General features: G+C 36.5%; 1 protein-coding gene across 1 annotated transcript in view; it reads right to left on the bottom strand.

The window, feature by feature from the left end:
* Window positions 1–24,622, bottom strand: part of GUCY1A2 (guanylate cyclase 1 soluble subunit alpha 2) — a 265,199-nt gene that overhangs the window by 11,596 nt on the left and 228,981 nt on the right. Inside the window, exon 7 of the mRNA XM_070425990.1 lies at window positions 8,949–9,103. Coding sequence (XP_070282091.1) covers window positions 8,949–9,103 — 155 coding nt within the window. The remainder of the gene's footprint in view (window positions 1–8,948; window positions 9,104–24,622) is intronic.

Here is a 24,622-nt window from a genome sequence, read left to right as displayed (position 1 = left end):
GGGGGCAGACACTCCAACCAGTAGGTTAGCTTGCTACTGGGGTCCAGACTATTGGGACTGGGTGAGATGGCCCTGATTGGCCCCGATAGCCAGCCAGGCCAAGGGACCCCACCAGTGCATGAATTGGTGCACCGGGCCTATAGTGTTCAATAATCATATTGACAAAGGGATAGAAGCAGATTTTCCAGCTATTGCTTTTAACTAGTATTAATAACTAACTTTTATGTGCAAAGAATATACCCACATTACTTCACCTTTCTTCAATCATTCCATGCATATCTCAATATACTAGAAAGTTGCATTCCTCCATATTGCCTATAGAGTAAAATCCTGCATAGCAAGACAGTTTTCTGTTTACCTTGGAAGCCTCTGTTTTTTGAAGCTTTGTTCATATATTCCCACATGTTTGGATTCAGAATTACAGATACTGATGTGGTTAGAAATATGGAGACACCGGGAAAATATTTTAGGAAGAACATACCTCCTCTTTAATTACCCTGAGAATGAAAAGTAAAACCTGGAATTTTTATATATTCAGAGTCGGGAAAGAAGATTAGCGGAAATTTGGTCCTGTCAAAAACTCCCAGGCTTAGAAAATGTTCCTGGGTTCAAATAGCCCATAACCTCTATTGATACTTTTAGTTTACAGGATTAATACACTAAAAACACGATCATGTTTTATCAGTCCAATAATTGTATCGTGGCTGGTTTGCCAATGATATTCTTTCTGGCAATTGTACATGGGGTCGGTAGATGACGTGGTTGGACCAAATTCTCCACAGATGTTTTGAAAGGACCAAATGTCCTGCCAGCAGATGAACAGAACAGAACCTCCCTTGCTCTGATCCCGCTTGCTCCTTACTGCTCTCTCTTTTTTTTAAAAAAAAATATTTTTTATTAGTTTCAGAGAGGAAGAGGAAGAGAGAGATAGAAACATCAATGATGAGAGAGAATCATTGATTGGCTGCCTCTTGCACATCCCCTACTAAGGATTGAGCCCACAACCTGGACATGTGCCCTTGACTGGAATCGAACCTGGGACCCTTCAGTTCACAGGTCGACGCTCTATCCACTGAGCCAAACCAACTAGGGCCTTACTGTTCTCTTCACCATTCTCTCACAGAGGAAACCCTCACAACCCGGCAAGTTATATTCGGAATTATTGTTCCTTTCCATTAGTTATGGACTCCAAAGTCAGTTTGGCAATGGATAAGAACTCAGGCTCTAGTAGAGTAAGGCAGCTATGAATTTAAATTCTGACTCACACCCTTATTTAGCTGTGTGTTATTGATGGCTTATTTAACCTTCCTAAGTCTCAGTTTCTTCTCTGAAAAATAAAAATAACAACAACCTTTAACGCGCAGATTGGCTGTGAAGATTACTGTATTTTTCCATGTATAAGATGCCCCCCACTTTTCCAACCCAAAATTAAAAAATCAATATTTTAAACGTTTTGCTGGTTTTCCTCGTAAGGCCGTCTTCTTTTTTGGCATCTTAAGTAGTTTTTCTTCTGTTTTCTCCACTTTCTGATCATACACTCAGTGGGAGGAAGTCCAAATGGTCTCTCTGCAGCTCTATTTCCATGCTCTTTTGCATAGGTGATTACATTCAGTTTGAAGTTTGCAGAGTAAGACCATCACTTACTGGTATTTATCTTTTTTATTTTTTGACATCTTTATGGGCTCAGAACACTCCGGTCCCTGTTGCATTTACGCACTCCCACCTCCACCTCCAATTACAACATCAGCTGACGTCAGTAACAGTAAAGCTTGTGATTGGAGGAAGCCTGTTGGACAAGGTATGGACAGCTATGCACCCGTGCAGCTGACTCCTGTGTATAAGATGCCCCTCGATTTTCAGTCTAAGGATTTTAGAAAAAAATAGCATCTCATACACGGAAAAATATGGTAAATGTAATGAGGAGAAATTGCTTAGAGAAAATAAGTAATTCAATAAATGTTTGCTATTGCTATCATGACATTTTAGAGGTAAAAGATATGTTTGAGATTATCTTGGTCTTCCTCATTGTAGATATGAGGAGACCAAGCTCAGAAACATTAACGAGTTTGCCAAAAATTTCACAGCAAGTTAACATCTGAATCAAGATGAGATTCAGTGCTCCCGATTCCTAGGCTAGGAATTTATATACCAAACTCAAGCACAAACAATGTTGTTTGGGAATTTTAAGCTTGGTTCTTGTTGTTTAAAGATAGCTGTAAGCTAACTATTACAACTTCTTGGATGCCCAGCTTTTTAAGAGATGATATGGGGTAGCTACATCTAAGGGCAGATTGCAAAGTGAGGAGACTGCAGTCAGCTTTGTAAAAATTCCATGTTTTTCAGGACTGCTCCTAAATCTCTTCCTCAAGCCAAGGACTCTACTGCTTAAATATATATATTATTGATTTCAGAGAGGAAGGAAGAGGGAGAGATAGAAACATCAATGATGAGAGAGAATCATAGATTGGCTGCCTTCTGCATGCCCCACACTGGGGATCAAGCACACAACCCAGGCATGTGCCCTGACCGGGAATCTAACTGTGACCTCCTGATTCATTCCCGATGCTAAACCACTGAGCTACACTGGCAGGCTCTACTGCTTCTTAAATATAGAAATGTAATTTAGTCATTGTTATGAACTTAATGTTTGTATCCTCTCAAAACTCATTGGTTGAAACCCTACCCCCCAATGTGATGGCATTAGAAGGTGGGGCCTTTGGGTACAAGTTACAATGAGAACAATGAGAGGAAGCCATGAAGGTGGGGCTCTCATGAATAGAATTAGTGCTCTTTTGTTTTGTTTTGTTTTCTTCAAATTTTTTTTATTGATTAAGGTATTACATATGTGTCCTTATCTCCCCATTGCCCCCCAACTACCCACTCATGCCCTCACCCCCCTGGTGTCTGTGTCCATTGGTTAGGCTCATATCCAAGCATACAAGTCCTTTGGTTGATCTCTCCCCAATACCGCCACCCTCCCCTACCTTCCCTCTGAGGTTTGACGGTCTGAAAGATGCTTCTCTGTCTCTGGATCTGTTTTTATTCATCAGTTTATGTTATTCACTATTTTCCATAAATGAGTGCGATCATGTGATATTTATCTTTCTCTGACTGGCTTATTTCGCTTAGCATAATGCTCTCCAGTTCCACCCATGCTGTTTCGAATTAGTGCTCATTTATAAGAGTCATTAGAGAGCTTGCTTTCTCTCCCTCTCCTCTGAGTGAGGATACAAAGAGGGATCCCTGCAGGACGTGACCCTGCTGGCACCATGACCTCCACTTTCCAGCCTCCACAACTGTAAGAAAAGATTTCTGTGGTCCATAAGCACACAGTCTACAGTACTTTGTAATAGCAGCGTGAAATGACCAGGACAGTCCTGAAGCCAGTTTCCCTTTTCAGGAATCTATTCCTTTAGTTCCTGAAAAAATCCTCTAGAAGCCAGAGCATTTGTCATGCAAAAGTTCTTTTCTTTCTCAGATTTTTTTTCTTTTTACTTAATTGATACATTAAAAAGTATGTTAAACTCACAAGCTTGCTTTTCTTTTCTTATTTTATAGTTGATCTATTTCTGGACTCTTCAGAATGCCTATTTTTCATGCACTGTGAAAAAACCATCTTCTGTTGAAACCCAGTTGCCTCTGACCACTGCAATATAAACAGCTCGCCCGATCAGAGGACATACAGTGGGGCAGGATAGGGGAGTGGCTAAGTGCAAAGCATAAGTAGGGCTGTACCACAGCTCCAGGCAGATCTTACCTGTCAGATTTTCCCTTGTTGTGAGCAGAATAACACCCCACCCCCTAAAACAGTGGTTCTCAACCTTTGCTAAAACAACTCTATTTCAGAATCCCTGGAACCTGTTAGCAAAGAGATGAATTAGGTTGCTAATCAGCTGGATTAGGTTGCTAATTACCCTGGATTATCCAATGGACCCAATATAATCACAGGGAATTTAAAAGCAGATAAGAAGGAAAAAGAGTCAGAAAAAGAGATGTGAACAGTGTCAGAGAAATGTTTTACTATTGGCTTTATTATTTTTCTTTCTTTTCAAATTTAATTTATTGGGGTGACATTGGTTATTAAAATTATATAGGTTTCAGGTGTAGAGAAAGGAAACTGTGAAAAGGGAATGCAGGTGGCCTCTAAAAGCTGGAAGAGGTAAACAGGTTAAAGCAGTGGTTCTCAACCTTGGCTGCACATCAGAATCACCTGGGAATCTTTTGAAAATCCTGCTTTCTGGGCCTCATCCTCTAGAAATTCTGTTTCTTTATTATGGGGTGGGGCCACAACATTAGTAACAAAGAAATAGAATTTCCGGAGGATGAGGCCCAGAAATCAGGATTTTAAAAAGATTCCCAGGTGATTCTAATGTGCGGCCAAGGTTGAGAACCACTGGGTTAAAGAATGCAGCCCTGCTGTGGACAGGGACACCTGTAAGATAATAAATTTGTGTCATTTAAGTCAATGTTTATGTTAACCTAATTAACATATATGCAATAATGTACTGCTACTTAAATTTGAGTATTTGCCAAGAAAACAGTTAGTTTTTCTCACATAATTATGACTTAGTCATCAGTAAATGCCTTAGCTAATAAAAACTTGTAGGAATAAGGTGATTACTAGCTGGGTACTGAGTCATAGCTCAAAATGCCTTTGCCCAAATTACCAAACCCACACCTTTGGGATTGCCAGATGAGGTCTGTAATGCACTATTACACATAATTCAATGTGGCTAAGCTCATTAAATATGAGACTCAAGTGCAGGAATAAGATAGTCTATTCCTTCATAGAAAAGAACAGGATGATGCAATAAACGGATGTCTTCTGTGTTCCAAGTATTAGGAGATTTATAAACATCATATTTAATACTAAGTTAAGTTGTTATATTTCATAGGCACTAAGTTTTAAAGCCTGGATTCCAACCGAGGCACTCTGCTTCTGGAGCTTGTGTACTTATCCACTACCTCATCCTTCCCCATTGTACATCCTCTGATGTGGTGAGCTGTCTATACTGCAGTGGTCAGAAGGCAACTTGGTTTTAACAGAAAGGGCCTTCCACAGTGAATGAAAGACAGGCATTCTGAAGAGTTCAGAAATAGATCAACTATAAAATGAGAAAAACAAAAATCTTTAAGTGTAAGGAAAATTTCATATCAAAGTAATTAAAGAGTCTTTCTACATTTTTAGCTTGTAATAACAAGGAAATACAAGTAATGATTTGCTCAGGTAAATCATTCAATTATTCATGCCATTTCCAAGTTTGCTAAAACTGTCCTTAACATAAGCAATTATTTCAGTTTCACAGATCAGTAGCTTGATGCTAAAAGACAATTATTTGTAATGTGTGCATTATTTTTAAATTCGGATGAGTGGAGACAAAGATGAGTAAACATCACATTTATTGAACAGAAATGAAAACATCAAATATGGAAAATTCAAAAGTCATTAAATATTTCTTTTTGTCCAGCAATAAAGTGCTATAGGTGAAGAGGAAATGGCCCTTGTTCATTATTGGAAAAATGAAGGCCATTCATATAAAAGTTATGGCCCTGATTTTAAAATCTTCATTCCTTATATCCAAATTAATTTTGAAATAAACAACAGCTCATCATTTCAATTCTAATGACCTATAGGAAACTCAATTATTTATATCATCTGAAAGTAAAGTAGAAAACTTATATAATAACAGGTAAGTAATGTTCATGGGAACATACTTTTTAATAATTAAAAATTATTTTTAAAAACCTTGTGTTCATTAATAGAGGAAAACATGAGTAAAATTAAAATATGGCATAGTCATACACTGGAATAATATAGTAATTAAAATGTTGAGCTACAGGTACATGTCTCCATATGGATAAATCTTAAAATATGAAATTTAAAAAAGTTAGAGAAAGGTTCATACAGTGACATATCACCTACACAAATTAAAACAGGTAAAAAAAATATTTATATATATATATATATATATATATATGTGTGTGTGTGTGTGTGTGTGTATGTATATATGAGAAAGTTCATGTATATAAAACACTAGACTTTGAAATACACCAAATTTACTAGGTTATTTGTCACAATGAAAGGGAGGAAAATCCAAAGGAAATATTTTATTTATTCTTATTAAATAATAACTGGAACAAATATAATAAAGTATTAATATTTACTACTTAAATATTTTGGGCAAAATGTATTTGAAATAAATCATTCAGAAAATTATTTCAATTTATCATAATAACCAAATAATTCACTCTCTCAAAATTTATGATAATCATATAGTCTTACTAAAAATAAATTCAGTATAAACCTCTCTGAAGATTCCAAGATGACAAGACTATATTGGATATTTTACAAATTTAATTCAGGAAATGAAACCAAGTTTTAAGCTCGTGAGAGCTTGAAATTTCCAGTTTTATTTCACATATTCTTATGTGCTCTAAGAAAGTGCAATTTTGTCTCCTGATAGAGAATGTCCCTCAGGAGTCACTCGTGGCACTTCCCTGTGAGCATCCTGGTGTAGGTTCCTAAACCACCTGTGCCATGTGGAATCTAACAATTTTACAGCTGGACTGTATAGACTTGGGTAGACGGAACAAACAGAAAATACTTAAGCACAAAACGATCCAGGAGATGAAAACCCAATTACTAAAACCACATAGCCATATATAATTTGCTAGAAACTTAACCAGGGGCCAGCGTGTTTTTAATGGCATCCCAGATAAAAGTGGATGTTCAGTCATTGAACCCAACCACTCTTCTGAAACAGGGCAAGGCAAGTTGAAAGCAAATGTTGGGGCTCTAAGATCTCAGTAATCAAGGAAATGGGGATATGGTGACTCCTCTCAATCACTGGATTACTCCTCCTCCCCACTTCCTAATCTGTTCTTCTTTCTGTAACTTCAGTGATCTTTTTAAAGTACAAATCTGGTCAAGTCACTCCTTTGCTTAAAACTCTTCATTATGCTAAGTGAAATAAGCCAGCCAGAGAAAGACAAGCACCATCTGATTTCACTCATATGTGGAATCTAATGAACAAACTAACTACCAAGCAAAATAGAGACAGACTCAGAGATAGAGAGCAGGCAGACAGCTCTGGTGTGTCTGTGTGTGGGGGGAGGAGGCGGATTGGAAGGCAGAGGGCATTCGGAGGGTATGGAGGGATTGAGCAAAAAAGAAAAAAAGGGAAGTCATGGACATGGTCAACAGTGTGGTGAATGCAGGGTGGAAGTGGAGGAGGGCATAGTGCGGATAAATAGTGATGGAAAAAATAAAAGAAGTAAGTAAGTAAATAAAAAGTCACTTTGGAGCAAAAAAACTAAAAAACACACGCACAAAAACTCTCCAATGTCCTTTGCTGCTCTTAGGGTTAGGTTGAAACCGCTTAAGTTGACTTATCAGCTTTGTCTCTTCCTCCTCATTTTAGTCCACCCCTTCTCGTACTTTAATATTCTAATCAGGGTTTCTTGACCTCCTCCCCATTCTATTTAATTAATTGTTTACTTGGGCACATCCAACATTTAGTCCGTGGTCTCCTTCTCAAGGGCAGAGATCAAACTTATGAGGTTCATTATTATAACATTAGTGCCTCTCATAGTGCTTGGAATACAGTAGGTACTCAACAAGCATTTGTTGAAAAAAGAAAAGGAGGGAGGAACACAGGGAAGAGCAAGGAAAAGGTTTGAGGACAGACTAAATGTAAAAATTGTTTTATAAAGCATTAGGAAGAATTACATGATTTGGTGCCAGTCAGAGAAGCTATCTCTATATGGCATCTCAATGTGTCTATCTTTGTTTCCATTGTTGTTGTTTTTAAATTATAATCAAATTTTGTTACCTATATATTCAGATTTTCCGCTTGAGGGTTTTTTGTTTGTTTGTTTGTTTGTTGTAGCCATGTTAATTACAAATATCAATGATCACCCTGGCCTGTGTGGTTCAGATGGTTGGGCTTCATCCCAAAATTGCATGTTTGATTCCCGGTCAGGGCATATGCCCGGGTTATGGGCTTGATCCTAGTAGGTGGGGTGGCAGGAGGCAACTAATCCGTGTTTCTCTCTCTTCCTCTCCCTTCCTCTCTCTCAAAAAAAATCAATAAAAAAACTCTTTTTAAAAAGGCATTGATCACTATTTCTACTTTACAGTTTTATAATAATTTCTAAGTTACCCAAATCATGGGACTATTTGAACAGCTTGCACACAATGCCTAGCAGAAAGTGAAAGTCTACAGGGATGAGATAGTCATACTGTTTTATTATTCTAGAGAAGTCCATCTTATTAATGCATTCATTCATTAGTTCAGTAAATATTTATAGAGTGCTTCTGATGTGCTAAACATTGGTAAATTCTGGGTGTATAATAATGAGCCAAAGAGATGTGGCCACTGCCCATATGAACTTAATATCTACTGGGTGAGATGACATCTACCAGGCACAAAATAAGGATGAATTCAGCTGTCAAAAAGTGTAGAATTGTGAAATAAGACCTTTATGAGAAATGGTGTTTAAAGTATATATTTCACTGGAGAGAGTCCTTATTTATATTCATATTCATATTCAAAAGAAAAACAGACAAACCACCTTCTCTATCATATTCCTTTAATTTTCATAACATTGAGGAACATTTTGAAAATATTAGAGTTTCTAGTGTAACCTTAACCTTTAACCTTAACCCTTAACCTTTGCTCTCATATATTTTAAGCAGGTATACCTCAGAAGAACAGAGACTGTGGGAAATGACAAATGTATTTACCTCTCAGTCAAGTGAGGCTTCCCATGAACTCTCTCAGGTGGGAAGAAAAGTTTGTGTCACAGTTGCTATCTTTCAGACTGGGCAGATAGACTGATATCATCTTAGGTAATGACAGAATCAAGAAAAAAACAGGGTCTTACAAATGATAGGATGTTAGCCCAAGGCAGTGTCAAAGACCAGGGGACGGAACCAGAACACTTACTGGTAAGTGGTGGGGCTGACATTGATGCGCCGAGGGTGACTCCCCGATTCGAATTTGCTTGCCAGAGTGACGTTATTTCCAAACAGGCAATATCGTGGCATTCTTACCCCAACAACTCCAGCCAGCACGGAGCCTGAATGAATGCCTATCCTCATCTAAAAAAAAAGAAAAAGGATATATTATGTTTTCATTTGGTATGCAATTATTTTAATGAGAAGTACTGCTAATGATGCCACAAACAATGAACTCCTCAAAGGCCTTGGTTGTTATTGTGAGCCCAATATCTGGATAAACATGGATGCTGTGAAATAAATGAATAAGTGGACTTATTAAAACTACGTTTAATTTGCTACATAAATCTAGTTATGTTACAAGTTAAATCAGGTTTCATTTGTACATTAAATGCTCTAAACATGAAAAATGTATTATTCTCCTTCTAGTTATTTACTCTCACATAAAACCACATTTCCCCTCCATAGCCTTAAACAGAATTATAAATTAAATATTTATATTTCTGTTTATTATATTTCAATGTTGGATTTTTTCCCGTGAGAGAAGAATTTATATGTATTTCTTTATTGCTGAATATTCAACACTTAGTTCTGTACCAAGAGAAAAGTATTGAGTAGACACTCAATAGTAGGTGATGAAAGTTGACTAAATTACCTAAATTCCCCAACATGGTATTAAAATGGAGTTATACAGCATTCAACCCTGGTGTCTCTCCATAAGAGTCGATTGAAACCCTGAAGAGTAAAATAGTGTTGTATATTTTATTCTCTGAGAATATGATAAATATTAGTCTGGTCCACACCTTGAAGGAGCCCTCATAGGCACTTAATGTACACTTAAATAAGGCTTCAGTAATGAAGTTGTATCCCCATGATCCACCCCCAATAACCAAAGCTAATGGCGACCAAGTGGAAAATGCTACCCTTATTGCTAGGGGAGTGTAATTCTGGGAAATGAGGGGGAGATCTGATCCCTAGATGTCCACTAGGTGGGCAGTGTCAGCTTTTCGATACCATGTGTGCTATTGCTGCTATAGTTGGGAGAATAAAATGCTACTCTTAGATTAACCCTGCTCATCAGACTGGAGACTTCTGCATGTATCAATCCATAATAAGACAGGTTAACACCAATGTGATCTAGCTGAGGTCCTAATAACCTCGTCATCTACTCTTTAAAAAATGATTCTAAAATTTATTTAGAAATTCAATATATTAGGAGGAACCAAGATATACTTAAGAAGAAAAAGTTGAAATATTTGCCCTATGAGACATCAAGTCTTTGTATAAACATTTAATTAGTACACAGATATTATAATATTGATGCACAGAGACAAAGACTAATAAAACAAATAGCCCCCCCCCAAACTTTAATACATATATAGGTGATTAATATATGATATAGTTGGCATTTCAAATTAGTTAGAAAAATTATGGCATTTCCATTAGGATATTCTGTATCAACTGTGTCTTCGTGTAGAAAAATAACCTGAGTACAATAAAGATCTTAATGTAAAAGTTACCATATAACAGCTTTAAAAACAACTATTTCAATTATAAATAAGTGTTGTATATTTTATTCTCTGAGAATCTGATAAATATTAGTCTGGTCTATGCCTTGAAGGACTTCTCAAGGTGCAGTTAATATACACTTAAATAAGGTTTCAGTAATGACGTTGTATACCCTTGATCTAATAACCAAATCTGCAGTATCAGTTAAAACCTAAAATATAGACACCAAAAACTATAGACTTTTATTAGTCTCTTAGTAACTTCATTACTGAAAACTTATTTAAGGTGAGTGGTCCAGATTGCCAGGCATCTAGCTCTGTTCCCCTTGGTCAGTCAGGTAGCAAGTTCTTATCACTGTGTTCCTCTTCATATCTTGTCATATATAGGGTGTCCCCTCCAAAGGTATACACAATTCCATATCTGATAACTCACTTAATTTTCACACCTTTTCAGGTTTAAGTGGCTTGAAATAATGGGTGAAGCCAGACTAAAATTTATCCTAAAGTACCACTAGATTTTGTTTTTATGGGGACACATAAAAGATAAAGTTTATGGTACAAAACTGGCAATAGTTGACAAATTAAGGGCACAATAATACCAAAGGAAATGATTCTTTATGTTTGTGATTCTATAGCTTTGTATTATCAGAGGTGCTTGGACCAGAATGGTCATCCGTTTGAAATAGGCATTGACAAAAACAATTATTCATTTCTGTAGATCTTTCAAATTTTGAAAATGAACAATGTTAATAAACACTGAATTTATAATCATCCATGTTTATACATTTTTGGGGACACCTCTGTTTATATTTTTTAGAAAACTTGAAGCTGGGTCAGGAGCATCCTCATGTTCCAACTCATGATGTGGTTAGATAACAGAAGTCCAGGGTGTGAGTATTGAAGTTACCCTTTAAAGTAATCTTCATTCTTTTGTTTAGATACATATTTACATCTAGTATAATTTTCCTTCTGCCTAAAAGACTTCCTCAAACTTTTTTTTAGCTGTAAGCCTACTAGCAATAAATTCTTTCAGTTTTTATATGTTTGAAAATTTTTTTATTTTGCTTTCATATCTGAAAGATATTTTTACTGGGTATAGAATTCTAGGTTAATATTTTTTCCTGGTACTTTAGCGATGGTGCTCTACTGTCTCCTTCTTTGCATTGTTTCTTATGAAAAATCTGCTGGCATGCTTATCTTAATTCCTCCATATGTAATATACCTATCATTCTCAACTTATGATGGCTCAACTTAAAATTTTTGGACTTTAAGATGGTGCAAAAGTAGTACACATCCAGTAGAAACTGTGCTTCAAAATTTGAATTTTTATCTTTTTCTAGGCCTATAATATGTGGTATGATATTCTTTCATTATGCTGGGCAGCAAGCTGCAGCTCCTAGTCAGGCACATGGTCACATGGAAAACAGCTGATACTCTACAGAATACTTGCCAGCATCTTTTGTATATTGTGGTCTAGGCATGTTTTAATAGGAGAGGCTAAGGATGATGTTCGGTAGGTTAGGTGTATGAAATGGATTTTCAACTTATTTTAACTTATGAAGTACTTACTGGTATGTAATGCCATCATGAGTCAAGGAGCATTTTTATATCTTTTTCTTCTGGCTGCTTTAAATTTTTCTGTTTTTTTCTAGTTTTGAAAAACTTTAGATATGATTTCTTTGATGCTGTTTTCTTACTGTTTCTTGTGTTTGGGATTTGTTCAGTCTTTCAGATCTGTAGGTTTTATAGTTTTCACCAAATTTAAGAAAAAAAATCCACCATTATTTCTTCAAATTTATTATCTATCCACTCTACCTTCTCAGAGAAACTAATTACATATTTAGTAGGATGCCTGAGATATTTCCACAATTTATTGATAATATGTTCATTTAAAATGTTCTTTTTTCTCTCTCTGTTTATTTTGGATAATTTCTGCTGCAATGTCTTCAAATTTACTAATATTTTCTTTTGTAATGTTAATCACATCCAGTATCTTTTTCATCTCAATCATTGTGAGTTTCTTCTCTAAAAGTTTCATTTGGGATTTCTTTTTATCTTTAAGATGTCAAATTAACTTTTCAACATATGGAATACAGTTTAAATAACTTTGTAATATTTTCTTATCTGCTAATTCTAATATCTTTTTTATTTATGTACCAGTTTTGATTAATTGATTTTTCTGATCATTATGGAACATATTTTCCAGCTTTTTTCCATTTCTTGTCATTTTTAGTTGGGCGTTAGATATCATGAATTGATTTCGCTGGGTGTCAAATATTTTTATAGTCTTATAAATATTCTTGAGCTTTGTCCTAAGATACAGTCAGGTTACTTGGAAACAGTTTGTTCCTTTCAAGTCTTGCTTTTTAAGAATTGTTAGATCAGTCTTGAGCAATATTCCATGTACAGCTAGTTATTCCCCACTACTGACACAAGAACTGTCTTCTCCAGGCCCATGATATGTGTGGGTTTCCAGTCTTCCAGATGGGCACAGGCATTTTTTTTCTAAGTTCTGTGTGAGTGCCATGAACTTTTTCATTCAATCCTTTTAGGCTTTTCCTCCACTGGGCTCAGTGATTTTCTCACATACAAACAGTAATCAGTACAATGCAGAACATACAGGAGGCCTCTGAGAAGATACCTGGTAACCTTTGTGCAACAAATTCCTCACTGGTAACTGTGTGTGACCTCTAGCCTCCTTGGTCTCACCACACTCTTTGCTCCATTTTTTCAACTCAGGGAGATTGTTGGGTACTTTTTGATTTGCTCCACCCTGTTCCACAGCATGGATATCTCCCAAGGCAATACGCCAGGGAAATCACATCTCATCTAATTTTTTCCTATCTCTGTCTTCCATTCCCTAGTGTCCAGTATCATGAAAACTGTTGTTTCTTTGTATATTTTGACCAGATTTTTTATTGTTTAAGGTGGAAGTATAAATCCAGTCCCTATTACCCTATTGACTAGAAGCAGAAATGAGACACATTTCTCTTTTTAAAGAAAGTAAGCTATCTGAAAAATTCAGGCCTATTTCTGATGAGAGATTGTCATTTTGAATTTAAAGGTAAACACAATGCTGAATGGTATTGTTAATTTTAAGCAAGATATGTGTAAAGCACTTTTTTTTCTAAAATTAGCAAAGCATTTTGCAATATTATTATATTTCTTTGCATTTCTGTTTGCTTTCAGAAGGCCCAATTATATTAAATTAGAGGTCCAATGCACGAAATTCGTGCAAAAGTAGGTCTTCCTTCCCCCGGCTGCCGGCACTGGCTTCCCTCTGGCACCCGGGATCCGGGCTTCCCTCTGGCTGCCAGCAGGCACGTGGGACCCAGACTTCCCTCACAGCCCCAGCTTCGTCCGTCCGGAAGGATGTCTGGAAGGATGTCTTAAAAATTCTATATCTCTGACTGAAATCAATGTATTTGGTAAGTGTTTAAGTTAAAAAAAAAGAAATTAAAAAATGACTTTAATTATTAAACATTAATCATTATTATCTGTTTTGGTAAGCCTTAACTGTTTTATCTATTATAAAAATAGTTTACCTTTAGACAAGTTTACTTTTGAGAGTAGAAGTACAATAACAACATTATACTCCAGAGTTACAATGTAAAACCATTGGCTATGCATGAGAATCAACTTAGGGAATTTTAAAATTGTTGTATTGGATCTCACTTCCAGAGATTTCGATTTAGCGCATATGGAATGAGGCCTGAGTATTGGGGCTTTTCACCCTCGCTCGGGTTTCTAAGGTGCATCCAAAGTTCAAGAACCAACTACAAATATAGAATGTTAAGTTTCAGATATATTTACAAGTTATCAATACTGCAGGGGCCAACTAATTTACACAGCTCTATTCTTTCCCAGCAAAGGGTTTTAGCCAACAAGCATTGAGTAAATTCCTTCATATAAATATGTGTATATATATATTACCTTTCAATTTATTTATTTATTCTTCTATTATTTTTTAAATTTTTATTTTGTTCTGTTTTCTCATCACCATGTATCCCTTCTATACCCCTTTCCACCTCCATCTACCACCCCAATCACCACACTGTTCTCTTTATTTTATTTTTTTGCTCAATCCCTCCACGCCCCTGCTTATTTTTTATATTATCTATTTTCTTTTACTTTTTTAATCCTCACCCAAGGATATATTTCTCATTGATTTGAGAGAGAGAAAGGAATGGAGAAGGAAAGAAAGAGAGAAACATCCAAGTGAGAAAGAAACATTGATCAGTTGCTCCGTGTATGCACCCGGACCAGGATCAAACCCATTACCCTTTGGTGCACAGGACAATGCTCTAACCAACTGAGCCACACTGGCCAGGGCCCTACTTTTCAATTTTTAGAAAACAAACAAACAAACAACAACAACACACATTATTCTATCTTGCTCCCAGGAGACAGAATATTCCTATATATCTCTTGAAGACATTTTTATTACTAATAAAAGCAGTAATTTATTTTTAAATAAAAAGATTTATAAGGCTTATGGCATATTAGCTGAAATCTCAAAATATATTTTCATATATTTCTCACAGATTTCCAAGCTGGGCTCCAATCTTTTAAAAACTGGCTACTATCATTAGTTATGCTTCCTGAAGACTTTTCAAAGCAATAGAAACACACGTTTCATTAAAATATTAACCAATGGGGTAGAACTGTGAATACACCTCAGATCACGCATTTTAGTTGGCTGGAGACAGAGGTTTCCTGTGGAATTCAGCACATCTGTTTTGGGGTGGGTAGCAACCCAGGCTCATTATAGCATTTTATAGCGTCCCAAGTTTTTCATCTTGGAGTGTGGTCATGAGAGGAGCCCTAGCACCAACATGGCAGATCTGAAAGGAACGTTGTCTATTTGGAAGTGCCATAGGCTTCAGAATCTGACCCATCACTTAATTGCTATGTGATCCCAGGGAAAGTACTTCCCTAAAACTCATCATCTATAATCTGCAGATAATAATGTGTGCCAGCTTAGAATGGTATATAATAAGCATTCATTTACATCCTATGTGAAACACTATGATTGTTAACTTTTACTTGGAAAATGGTGATTATTTTTTATTTATCTTCTCACAGTATAAGGTCTGGGAAATTTTCTGGTTCCCACACCTCATTCCACAGATGTGGAAACTGATACACAAAGGGTAAAGGCCTGGTATAGAGCACAACCAGCGAGGACTAGAACCCAAAAGGAAACGTAAGTCTTATGGCTTCCACTGAATTAATCTATCATTACGTCTTAGAAGTTCTCTTACTTAATCCTTCCTTTTTTCATTTATAGAGACGAAAAATGCATAATGATAATCTATATATATAAAAGCCTACGTGACAGAACGACTGAACGACCGGTCAACTGGTCGCTATGACGTGCACTGACCACCAGGAGGCAGACGCTCAGCACAGGAGCTGCCCCCTGGTGGTCAGTGAGCTACCACAGCAGGAGCACTGCTCAGCTGACAGATGGGCGCCAGATGCTGCCGGGCTCACAGCTGGCAAGCGCAGCTGCTGTGGCATGAGCCTCTCCCACCTCCACAGCAGTGTTACTGGGCAGCAGGTGCAGCGGGCCTGGGATGAGCAGAAGTGGCAAGGTGCCCGGCCCGGGCTTGGGCTCCTCCCCGGCTGCCTGCTGCTTAGTGCACTACTACATCTCTTGGGGTATGTTGGGCTACTGGTTTCGTCTAATCCATGCAGGCCTGCGAGAGAGCACAGGCCAGGCTGAGGGACCCCACCAGTGCACGAATCCATGCACCGGGCCTCTAGTTTGTTTATAAAAATCCACTTAAAAGTGTTTTCTGAGAAAAAATTTTAAATTATTTTGAAAAGTAACAATGCTAAAAGAAACTTCAAATATACACCAAATCAAATGTATATCTAACTATCATAACCAAGCATAAGGAGACAATTACTAAAGGTAATGCAGATTCCTAGAAGGAATCTTGGAACCTAAAAAAGGAACATTAGGAAAAAATTCGAGGACACCTGAAGAAAATATAAACTTTAGTTCATAATAATATATCCATAATGGTTCATTAATTATAAAAATAGTACCACTTTTTAGGGAAAACTGGATGTGGAGTATTTGGGGACACTCTACTATTTTCACAATTATTCTGAAAATACAAAACTATTATAAAATATAAAAATTATTTTAAAATGTAAATCATATGCTCCTCCATCAACAAAAAGACAAATTTCCAAATGTTTCTTATCTCTAAAAATGTTTCTTAGTTTTAAATTGAGACAGTAAAAACTAACTCAAGGGGTTGTTATATGGAATAAAAGAACTGAAGGTGATAATATAAAAAATAATAATTCATGAATATTGGAAAGAAAGGAACCAATCAACCAACCAAAGGGTAATAATACTAAATCCTTTGGTACATACCCTAAATCCTGTTGTATATTACTGTTGTTACCAACAGTTATTCCATTTGGACATTAGATGGCGCTCATGCTCATTTTACTGAGCAGGTTGGCTCCCTAATATCAGCAATATATTTCTCAGCTCAAGATGTGTATGGAAGATCTGGCCCAATATTAATTTGGAAGAGGGTAAGTTGTGTAAACAAAGTTAACCCTCATAATAAGGTTTAAATAAACCTTGAGTTTGTTGGCAAATTTTAAAAAATGAATAAAACTGGAAATTAAGAAATCATTAAACAGGATTTACAAATGGTAAACCTCAAAGCATTCACAGATCCCCTGAACTTGTTGTGTGTATGCTGTATCCACAGTGTTTATCAGCTTTGCAAAAGAGCCAATGGATTCCCCAATATTTTAGAACCATTACTTTAATGTCTCTTTCAGTTTCAAATCATTTCTGTATCTTCAACATCTACCACTGAATTTTGCATTTAGTACACATTCTTAAAAATTTACTAAATGTGTGAATATGTGACTTGATCAGAAGAATGAAAGGAAATTCTATGCTGAGCAAAAATGTCAACCTTCCTTTCCTCTAAATACTTGCAGCACTACATTTTTACCGTTCAAGTCATTGGCTACTCATTCATGTTTGTGTCCCTCATCAATGTTTGCAAACTAAGAATGTAAAGCACCTTGGAAAAAAGATACCTTGAATCAATCAATGCTTTATACCCAGTACTTCTGCTTGTCACATTAATCTAATAATTCGTAAATTAACAACAAAAAATGTATCTTTAGATCCACCCAAATCTGACTAAAACTTAGATGAAATTAGTTAATGGCTGCAAAAAATAAAAATAAAAAGTTTAGTCACTGGGGCTAAAATCATGCCTCAAAACTTAAAATTGCTCTTTCTGCTTAAGTCCAGCCATGACATTTTTATTTTGATGGTGTCCTCTATTACCAAATAAAAGAATAATAGATTCTCACAAATCAATTAATCCATGGACTGGAATAAGTCATCTGATTTAGCTAAGGCACTGTTTTAGCCAGGCTTTGAGAAGAAGTTGAAGTTTGAAACTGAAGGTCTTATATTATTTATTTGTAATTACCATGCCATTGATCCCATCCAAGTAAACAAAAGATAAAAAAAAATAGGAAACTTTCTTCTTCAAAAAGAGAATTTGATAAATGAAGACTCTACACAGAGTAATAATCAAAGACCAATTCTCGGTGTGTGTTCCATACAATGTCAATTTTAAGGAATCTCTTAGCACATTGAACTCCTACAACTGTAAGTGTGTACTGATTTATTTTGTTTTAACTCCATTCCCCTGACACATGAATTTCAGAATAAAAAATGTGTAGTTTATTTAAAATAAATTTCTGAAAAAAATAAAATTCTGATTATTACTTTGTTTATTCATGTATGACGTCATAAAACTATTAAAATATATACCATTATTTTGATATATTTTATTATGGTACCAATCACGTGCAGATCTCCAAACACACCAATCTACTTTATTCCTCGGGGAGTTCTGTTGCTGTGTACCTGCTTAGACTGCCTCTACCACTTCTCTGGGGTAATTGCCATCATTCCCATAGACCCACCATCTCTGCTCGATGCCTGTGCATAAGTTGTCCCCCCTGCTTTTTTCAATTCTTGATCTGTCTTGTTGGCTTCTCACCTTTTAGACCACAGCTCAGAAGTCCCTTTCTCCAGGAAGTCTTTCATCAGGAAGTTAGTGTCCTTGGTGTGAATTGTATTCACTGTAATTCCCTTCTCCTTACTGTTACTACACTTTAATTATTTTTTTAAATTATCTGCCTCCTCTACTTGGCGTTAAATTCTGGAAGAACATGAATAGCATCTATGTTACTATTATGGCCCCAGCACCTACCAGAACTTTCCTGAACACAGTAGTGAGCCAATAAATACTGAAGTGAAATAGAAATGTGAACCACCTCTTTCAAAAACCTCAGAATATAAACTACTATGCCTTCTGAATTAGATTTTTAAATATATTTTGTTTTCTTCAACTGTTCTTCATAAAAATAATATTCTAAAAAAATAATTTTAACTAAAGAATAATTTACCAGAAACTTGCCTAAGTTATGCCTGCATTGCCTTTCACTCTAGCAAATTAAAAATAAACACATGAGCCCTGGCCAATTTTTCAGTGGTTAGAGCATCAGCCCTCAGACCAAAGGGTCATGGGTTTAATTCCTGGTCAAGGGAACATGCCTCAGTTGCTGTTTCGATCCCTGGACCCAGTTCGGGCCCATAGGGGAGGCAACCAACCATGTGTCTCTCTCACATCGATGTTTCTCTCTCACTTTCTCCCCCTCCTCCCTCCCTTCTACTCTCTCTAAAAATATCAATAAAAAAAAATATCCTCAGGTAAGGGTTTAAAAAAAAACCACATGAACAAAACACACAAGCTGGGTCAAGTTAAGGGAGTGTATCCAAGCAATAACACCTGCCCAGGGAACTACCTACTAGCGGCCAGTGAGAGCTGTACACCAGGAGCCAGGGACACAACAGAGTGTGGCCAATGTCAACCTTTGTGTCTAACAATGATATCAATTTGAGTGGTGCATGTAGGACGACATATATATCCTACAATTACCAAAATTATGCCAAATACTTCCACCTTAAAAATGTATTTTTAAGATATTTCAAGTAGGTAAGGGTATTATCAAAACAAAAATCCAGTCGTGGTAGAATATTATTTTTTAATATAAAGTAACACATTTCAATTGGTAACTACTTTCTGTCACAATATTAATTAAGAGTATGTTCTCAATGAAAGGCGTTAGAAGTGTTTCTGAGCACTTTGAATCAAATATTGGAAATGGTAAGATGTCAGTTTATTTTAGGAACTTAAAAGGTCGTTGGGGAGAGACATCCCCACCTTTAAGTAAGTGCCTGACTCTCCCATGACTATCACAATGGCAGCCTGGGCCCTGAGCTTCTTACACCAGATCATTTCTGTCTGCCTTTTGTATAGCCACACATGCACTGTGGAGTCCTTTCAGGGGCAAAAAGCCAAAGGAAAATAAAGCTCACCCTGTATAATTCCCAATTTTTTTTCAGTAGTTTGACAAGAGCCAACCAGGGATTTCCATTATATGGACTTTAGAAGTGATTTTGAAAGCCATTAAGAGTTTGAGACTCAGTCATGTCTACCTTATTTATTGTGATAACCCTGCGACTTTTCACATGCACATAGGTGATTGGTAAGTATACTCTATGTATTAGGTAAACAAGCTAAACTTAAATATGCCACATGTACTAAGCAAACAAACTAAACAATTATAATTGGCAAATTATATTTCTGATTCATAATGTTAGTATGGGCTATATGGAGAATGACTTTAGATTTATGGCTAAGCAAGAACCATGATAAGCTAAAAAAAAAAACACAAAAAACTTCTTAGTGAAATTTGAGTGACACTGCTGATGGAAAGCAGAAGGCTTATTAGAGAGATATGTAGGTGGAAATTTGACAGGACTTGGTGACTTCCTGGATGTCAAGGATAAAAAAAAAAGAAGTTATAAAGGAGGATTCCCAAAGCTCTGGATTAGTGTGATGCGTGTCATGGATTGAAATAAGGGCAAAAGAAGAAAAAATAAGTTCCTTTCACGTGGGATGAAGATGTGGGAGACTGTGAGTTAATTTTGAGTGGGAAATTTAAAGGTAAGTTAAATTTGAATTGGGGGCTATCAGCTTCTAAGTGGTTTTAGAAGCCCTGGCTATGGCATAGGGGCATAAAAAGAGTTGAGTGAATAAATTTGGAAATATAAAGGATTGATAATAATTCTAACAGGTATGAAGTGGTATCTCATTGTAGTTTTTATTTGCATTTCTCTAATAGATAGTGAAGTTGAGCATCTTTTCATACATTTGTTGGCCATTTGTATGTCTTCTTGGGAGAAGTGTCTGTACAGGTCCTATGCCCACTTTTAAAAAACTTGATTGTTGCCGAAGCCGGTTTGGCTCAGTGGATAGAGCATCGGCCTGCGGACTGAAGGGTCCCGGGTTCGATTCCGGTCAAGGGCATGTACCTTGGTTATGGGCACATCCCCAGTAGGAGGTGTGCAGGGGGCAGCTGATCGATGTTTCTCTCTCATCGATGTTTCTAACTCTCTATCACTCTCCCCTCCTCTCTGTAAGAAATCAATAAAATATATTAAAAAAAAATAAAAAAATGAAAAAACTTGATTGTGAATTTGGTGTTGAGATGTATGAATTCTTTATATATTTTGGATATTAACCCTTTGTCAGCTGTTGTTTGCAAGCATCATCTCCCATTTTGTTGGTTGCCTTTTTGTTTTGTTGTTGTTTTCTTTTGCTGTGCAGAAGCTTTTTAGCTTACTATAGTCCCATTCATTTACTTTTGCCTTTACTTCCTTTGCCTTTGGGGTCCAACAAGATAATTAATAACATGTATTGGACAGCTTATGGAGAAAAAGGAACCCTCATTCACTGCTGGTTGGAGTGTAAACTGGCACAGACACAATGGAAAACAGTATAAAAGCTCTTCAAAAAATTAAGAATAGAGTTACAATCTCTCTCCTGGGTATCTACTGAAAAACTTGAAAACATTTATTCATAAAGATATATACACCCCTATGTTCATTGCAGCATTATGCACAGTGGCCAAGACATGGAGACAACCAAAGTGTCCTTCAATAGAGGATTTAATAAAGATGTGGTACATATACACAATGTTATACTATCAGCCATAAGGAAAGATGAAATACTGCCATTTGAGACAACATGGATGGACCTTGAGAATATTATGCTAAGCAAAATAAGTCAGCCAGAGAAATCTAAGAACCATATGATTTCACTCATGTGGTTACCAGAGAGAAGGGGTTAGGGGTAGTAAAAAGAAAAGGGGGATAAATATATGGTGACGGAAGATGATTTGACTCTGGGTGGTGGGAGCACAATGCAGTGTAAATATCCTGCACACTTGAAGCCTATATGATCTTGTTGACCAATAAAAAAGGAAGGTAAATAAAAGATTGACAATCAAAATAAAACCAAGGATCTGAAGCTAGATCAAGGGTCTGAAATGTTAGAGCAGACAGGTAAAGGTTGAAGAGCAGATCAAAATGCAGGGACAAAACCAGAAAGTAGGAACTACCTGAGAAGTCAATTGATTAAGTTTAAAGCAATGAAAATAAGGAGACCTTAACAACAAAGCAAATCTTTTTAGGACAAAAGTGAGTCCCTTCGTAGAGCCTGCAAAAGATCTGGAGAAAGAAAAAAGCAGGCAAGAAGGTCACGCACGTTATGGTGAGCAAAGTATCAGAGGCCCATCCTGAAAGGGGAAACCAAATTCACGAGATGTCCTGAAAGACGCAGCCCATCTTGCGAGTTTCCCTTCTCAGAGTCCTCTGAACCAGGCTCATTGAACCTAGCAAACAGAATCCAGCTGCTGGCATTTTTTCACATCTGCAAGATGAGAACATGGATTGGATGACATGAGAGTCTCAGTTAGATGACTTAGTCTCTTGATCTTGGAAGGAAACCACAGACATTCTTAATTTCTTAAGCCTCTGAAGCATTTTCAATCTATTAAAACACAGCACAAAGGTCACATTTTTGAGTTGTTCTTTTGCCCCAGTCATTTAAGAAGAATTCAACAACAAGAAGAAAACCATAACACTTATGGAAAAATATCTCAGATTTATTAAAAAGAAAAACAACTTGTGTTCAGAAACTAGATTTTGAACACTAAAATCACTGAGGAAGTGTCCTGTTTATTCTCCCTCCTCAGTCTCTTTTAAATGGCTCTCTTCTCCATCCCTTCAGCATGTACTTCAGCATGGGGTCTCAGCCTCTCACCTGGACTGTCACACTAATCTAATTTGTCTACCTGTCTCTAGTTCCTCCTTGATCTTCCAGTACATAGCTGTCAGATGGTACTTTCTAAAACATTCTAAGACATTCATCTAAATAGATTTCTCTCCCCAATTAGAGTCTCTCAATGGCTCCTAACTTCCTACTGAACATCCAGACTCCTTTGCAAGGAATTCATAATTCTTAATGGTCTGGCTCCTTGCCAATGTCCCATCTCCTCTAACACTCCTCCTTCTTATGAATTTCTGCTCTTAAAACACCACATGCCTTGTTGTTTTCTAAATTCACTGGACATTTTCATGCTTCTGGGATTTTACACATGCTATTTCTTCTGTGTGTACTAGTACTGTCCTCCTTAACATAATTTTCAGACAAATTCCTACTCAGTCTATTAACCTTCAATACATACTTCATATTTCCCCTTAATATAGTCTTTCCTCCTCTGAACCTTCACTTGCCACAGTTTATTATCCCATCATCTCTGCTACATTGGTTTTTTGCACATTCCACTATTTTAATATGTGTAGATAATAGTAGACTCTTGAAATTCTACTGAAGAAGAGGACCCCTCGTTGTAAATTCAAAAAAAACAAACAAAAAACCTTTGGAACCCTAAATTCACAATGCCACAATATCAAGTAATTTCTCCTAAAAAGTGTTTATCAAAGAATGAGACATAACACAAGCCATGTGGATGTTCAGATAGTGAAGAGCCATATAAACTCACTGACTAGTCTCTGTCCAAGCCTCATGGCATGGGTGACTTACATGCATGTCCAGGCAAAAAAAATATTATTTATTATATTCTTATAACTACTCTAAGTTCACTTGTGAATAATTGAAACTGAGATTGTAAATTTTATAGATACCAAGGATCAATATTATGGCACTTACTTGTTTATACATTTACAACCACATCTAAATCTACATTCCATGAGAGGAGGCTCTGTGTCTATTTATCTTTGTGTGAGAACTTGTAGATGTTCAATAAATGTTTAATGAATGAACAAACCAGATGCCTGAAATTCAATTGCAATGTTAAAACAATCACAAATGTTATTCCCTGTCCCACTGCTCTTGAGAATGAGATGTGACAACATCTCCCTATTTATAAAAAACATAATTGCTAGAGGAAAAGACTTACTTCATTCAATATTGATGTATTTCACTTAATTATTTACACAAAAAATACTTGTTCTTAATATATGCTACACACTTTTCTATGTGTTGGGAATACAGGAATAAATACAATATACGAAGTCTCTGCTTTTGTGGTGTTTACATTCTAATGGAGACACACAATAAGCAAATAAACAATAACAAATACCACCACAAATTTATACTTTGAAAAATGCCTCTGTTCTTTTTAAAACCTGCGGAGAAGTTAGATGTGGTGCCCAAAGTTAAGAAGATGAAGCACTGGTGGGTTCAGCTCTGTGCTGCTGCCACCACACAGTACTGACCTGAGCTTTGCAATTTCACATTTGGGCTATATTTCAAACCCCTGTATTGTTCCTGGCTGGTTTGTATAAAAAGCATTACCAAATGAATAATTGTTCATTTATGTGGCCAAGTGTGTGACTTTGCTAATGAGAAATTCTGCCAGCAAACTGAGAGGTATATTTTAAAAAGGTCTTCCTTTGGTCACAGGGACCAGGTCTTAGCTGAGAAAACAAAAGGGAAAAATTTACAGCCATTTAGTGGAACCTGCTCTTTAGAAGTTCAGTAAAATGTAATTAAAGACAATTTTCTGCAGTGACACAAACCCGCATATTGTTGTAAAATCATCAGGGGAAATGGCAAAATATCTCTCATTGTAAATTTAAAAGGTGTCATACCGTGCCGAGGTCACCACAATTAATTGTGACAGGCCAGGAAGACTGAAAATATCGTGGGACTTT

Source organism: Myotis yumanensis, unplaced genomic scaffold, assembly GCF_028538775.1.
Source record: "Myotis yumanensis isolate MYYU_CA2020_CCGP unplaced genomic scaffold, mMyoYum1.0.hap1 SCAF_10, whole genome shotgun sequence".
Taxonomy (NCBI): Eukaryota; Metazoa; Chordata; class Mammalia; order Chiroptera; family Vespertilionidae; genus Myotis; species Myotis yumanensis.
The sequence above is the reverse complement of the archived record's forward strand: the minus strand, read 5'-3'. Positions and strand labels throughout refer to the sequence as shown.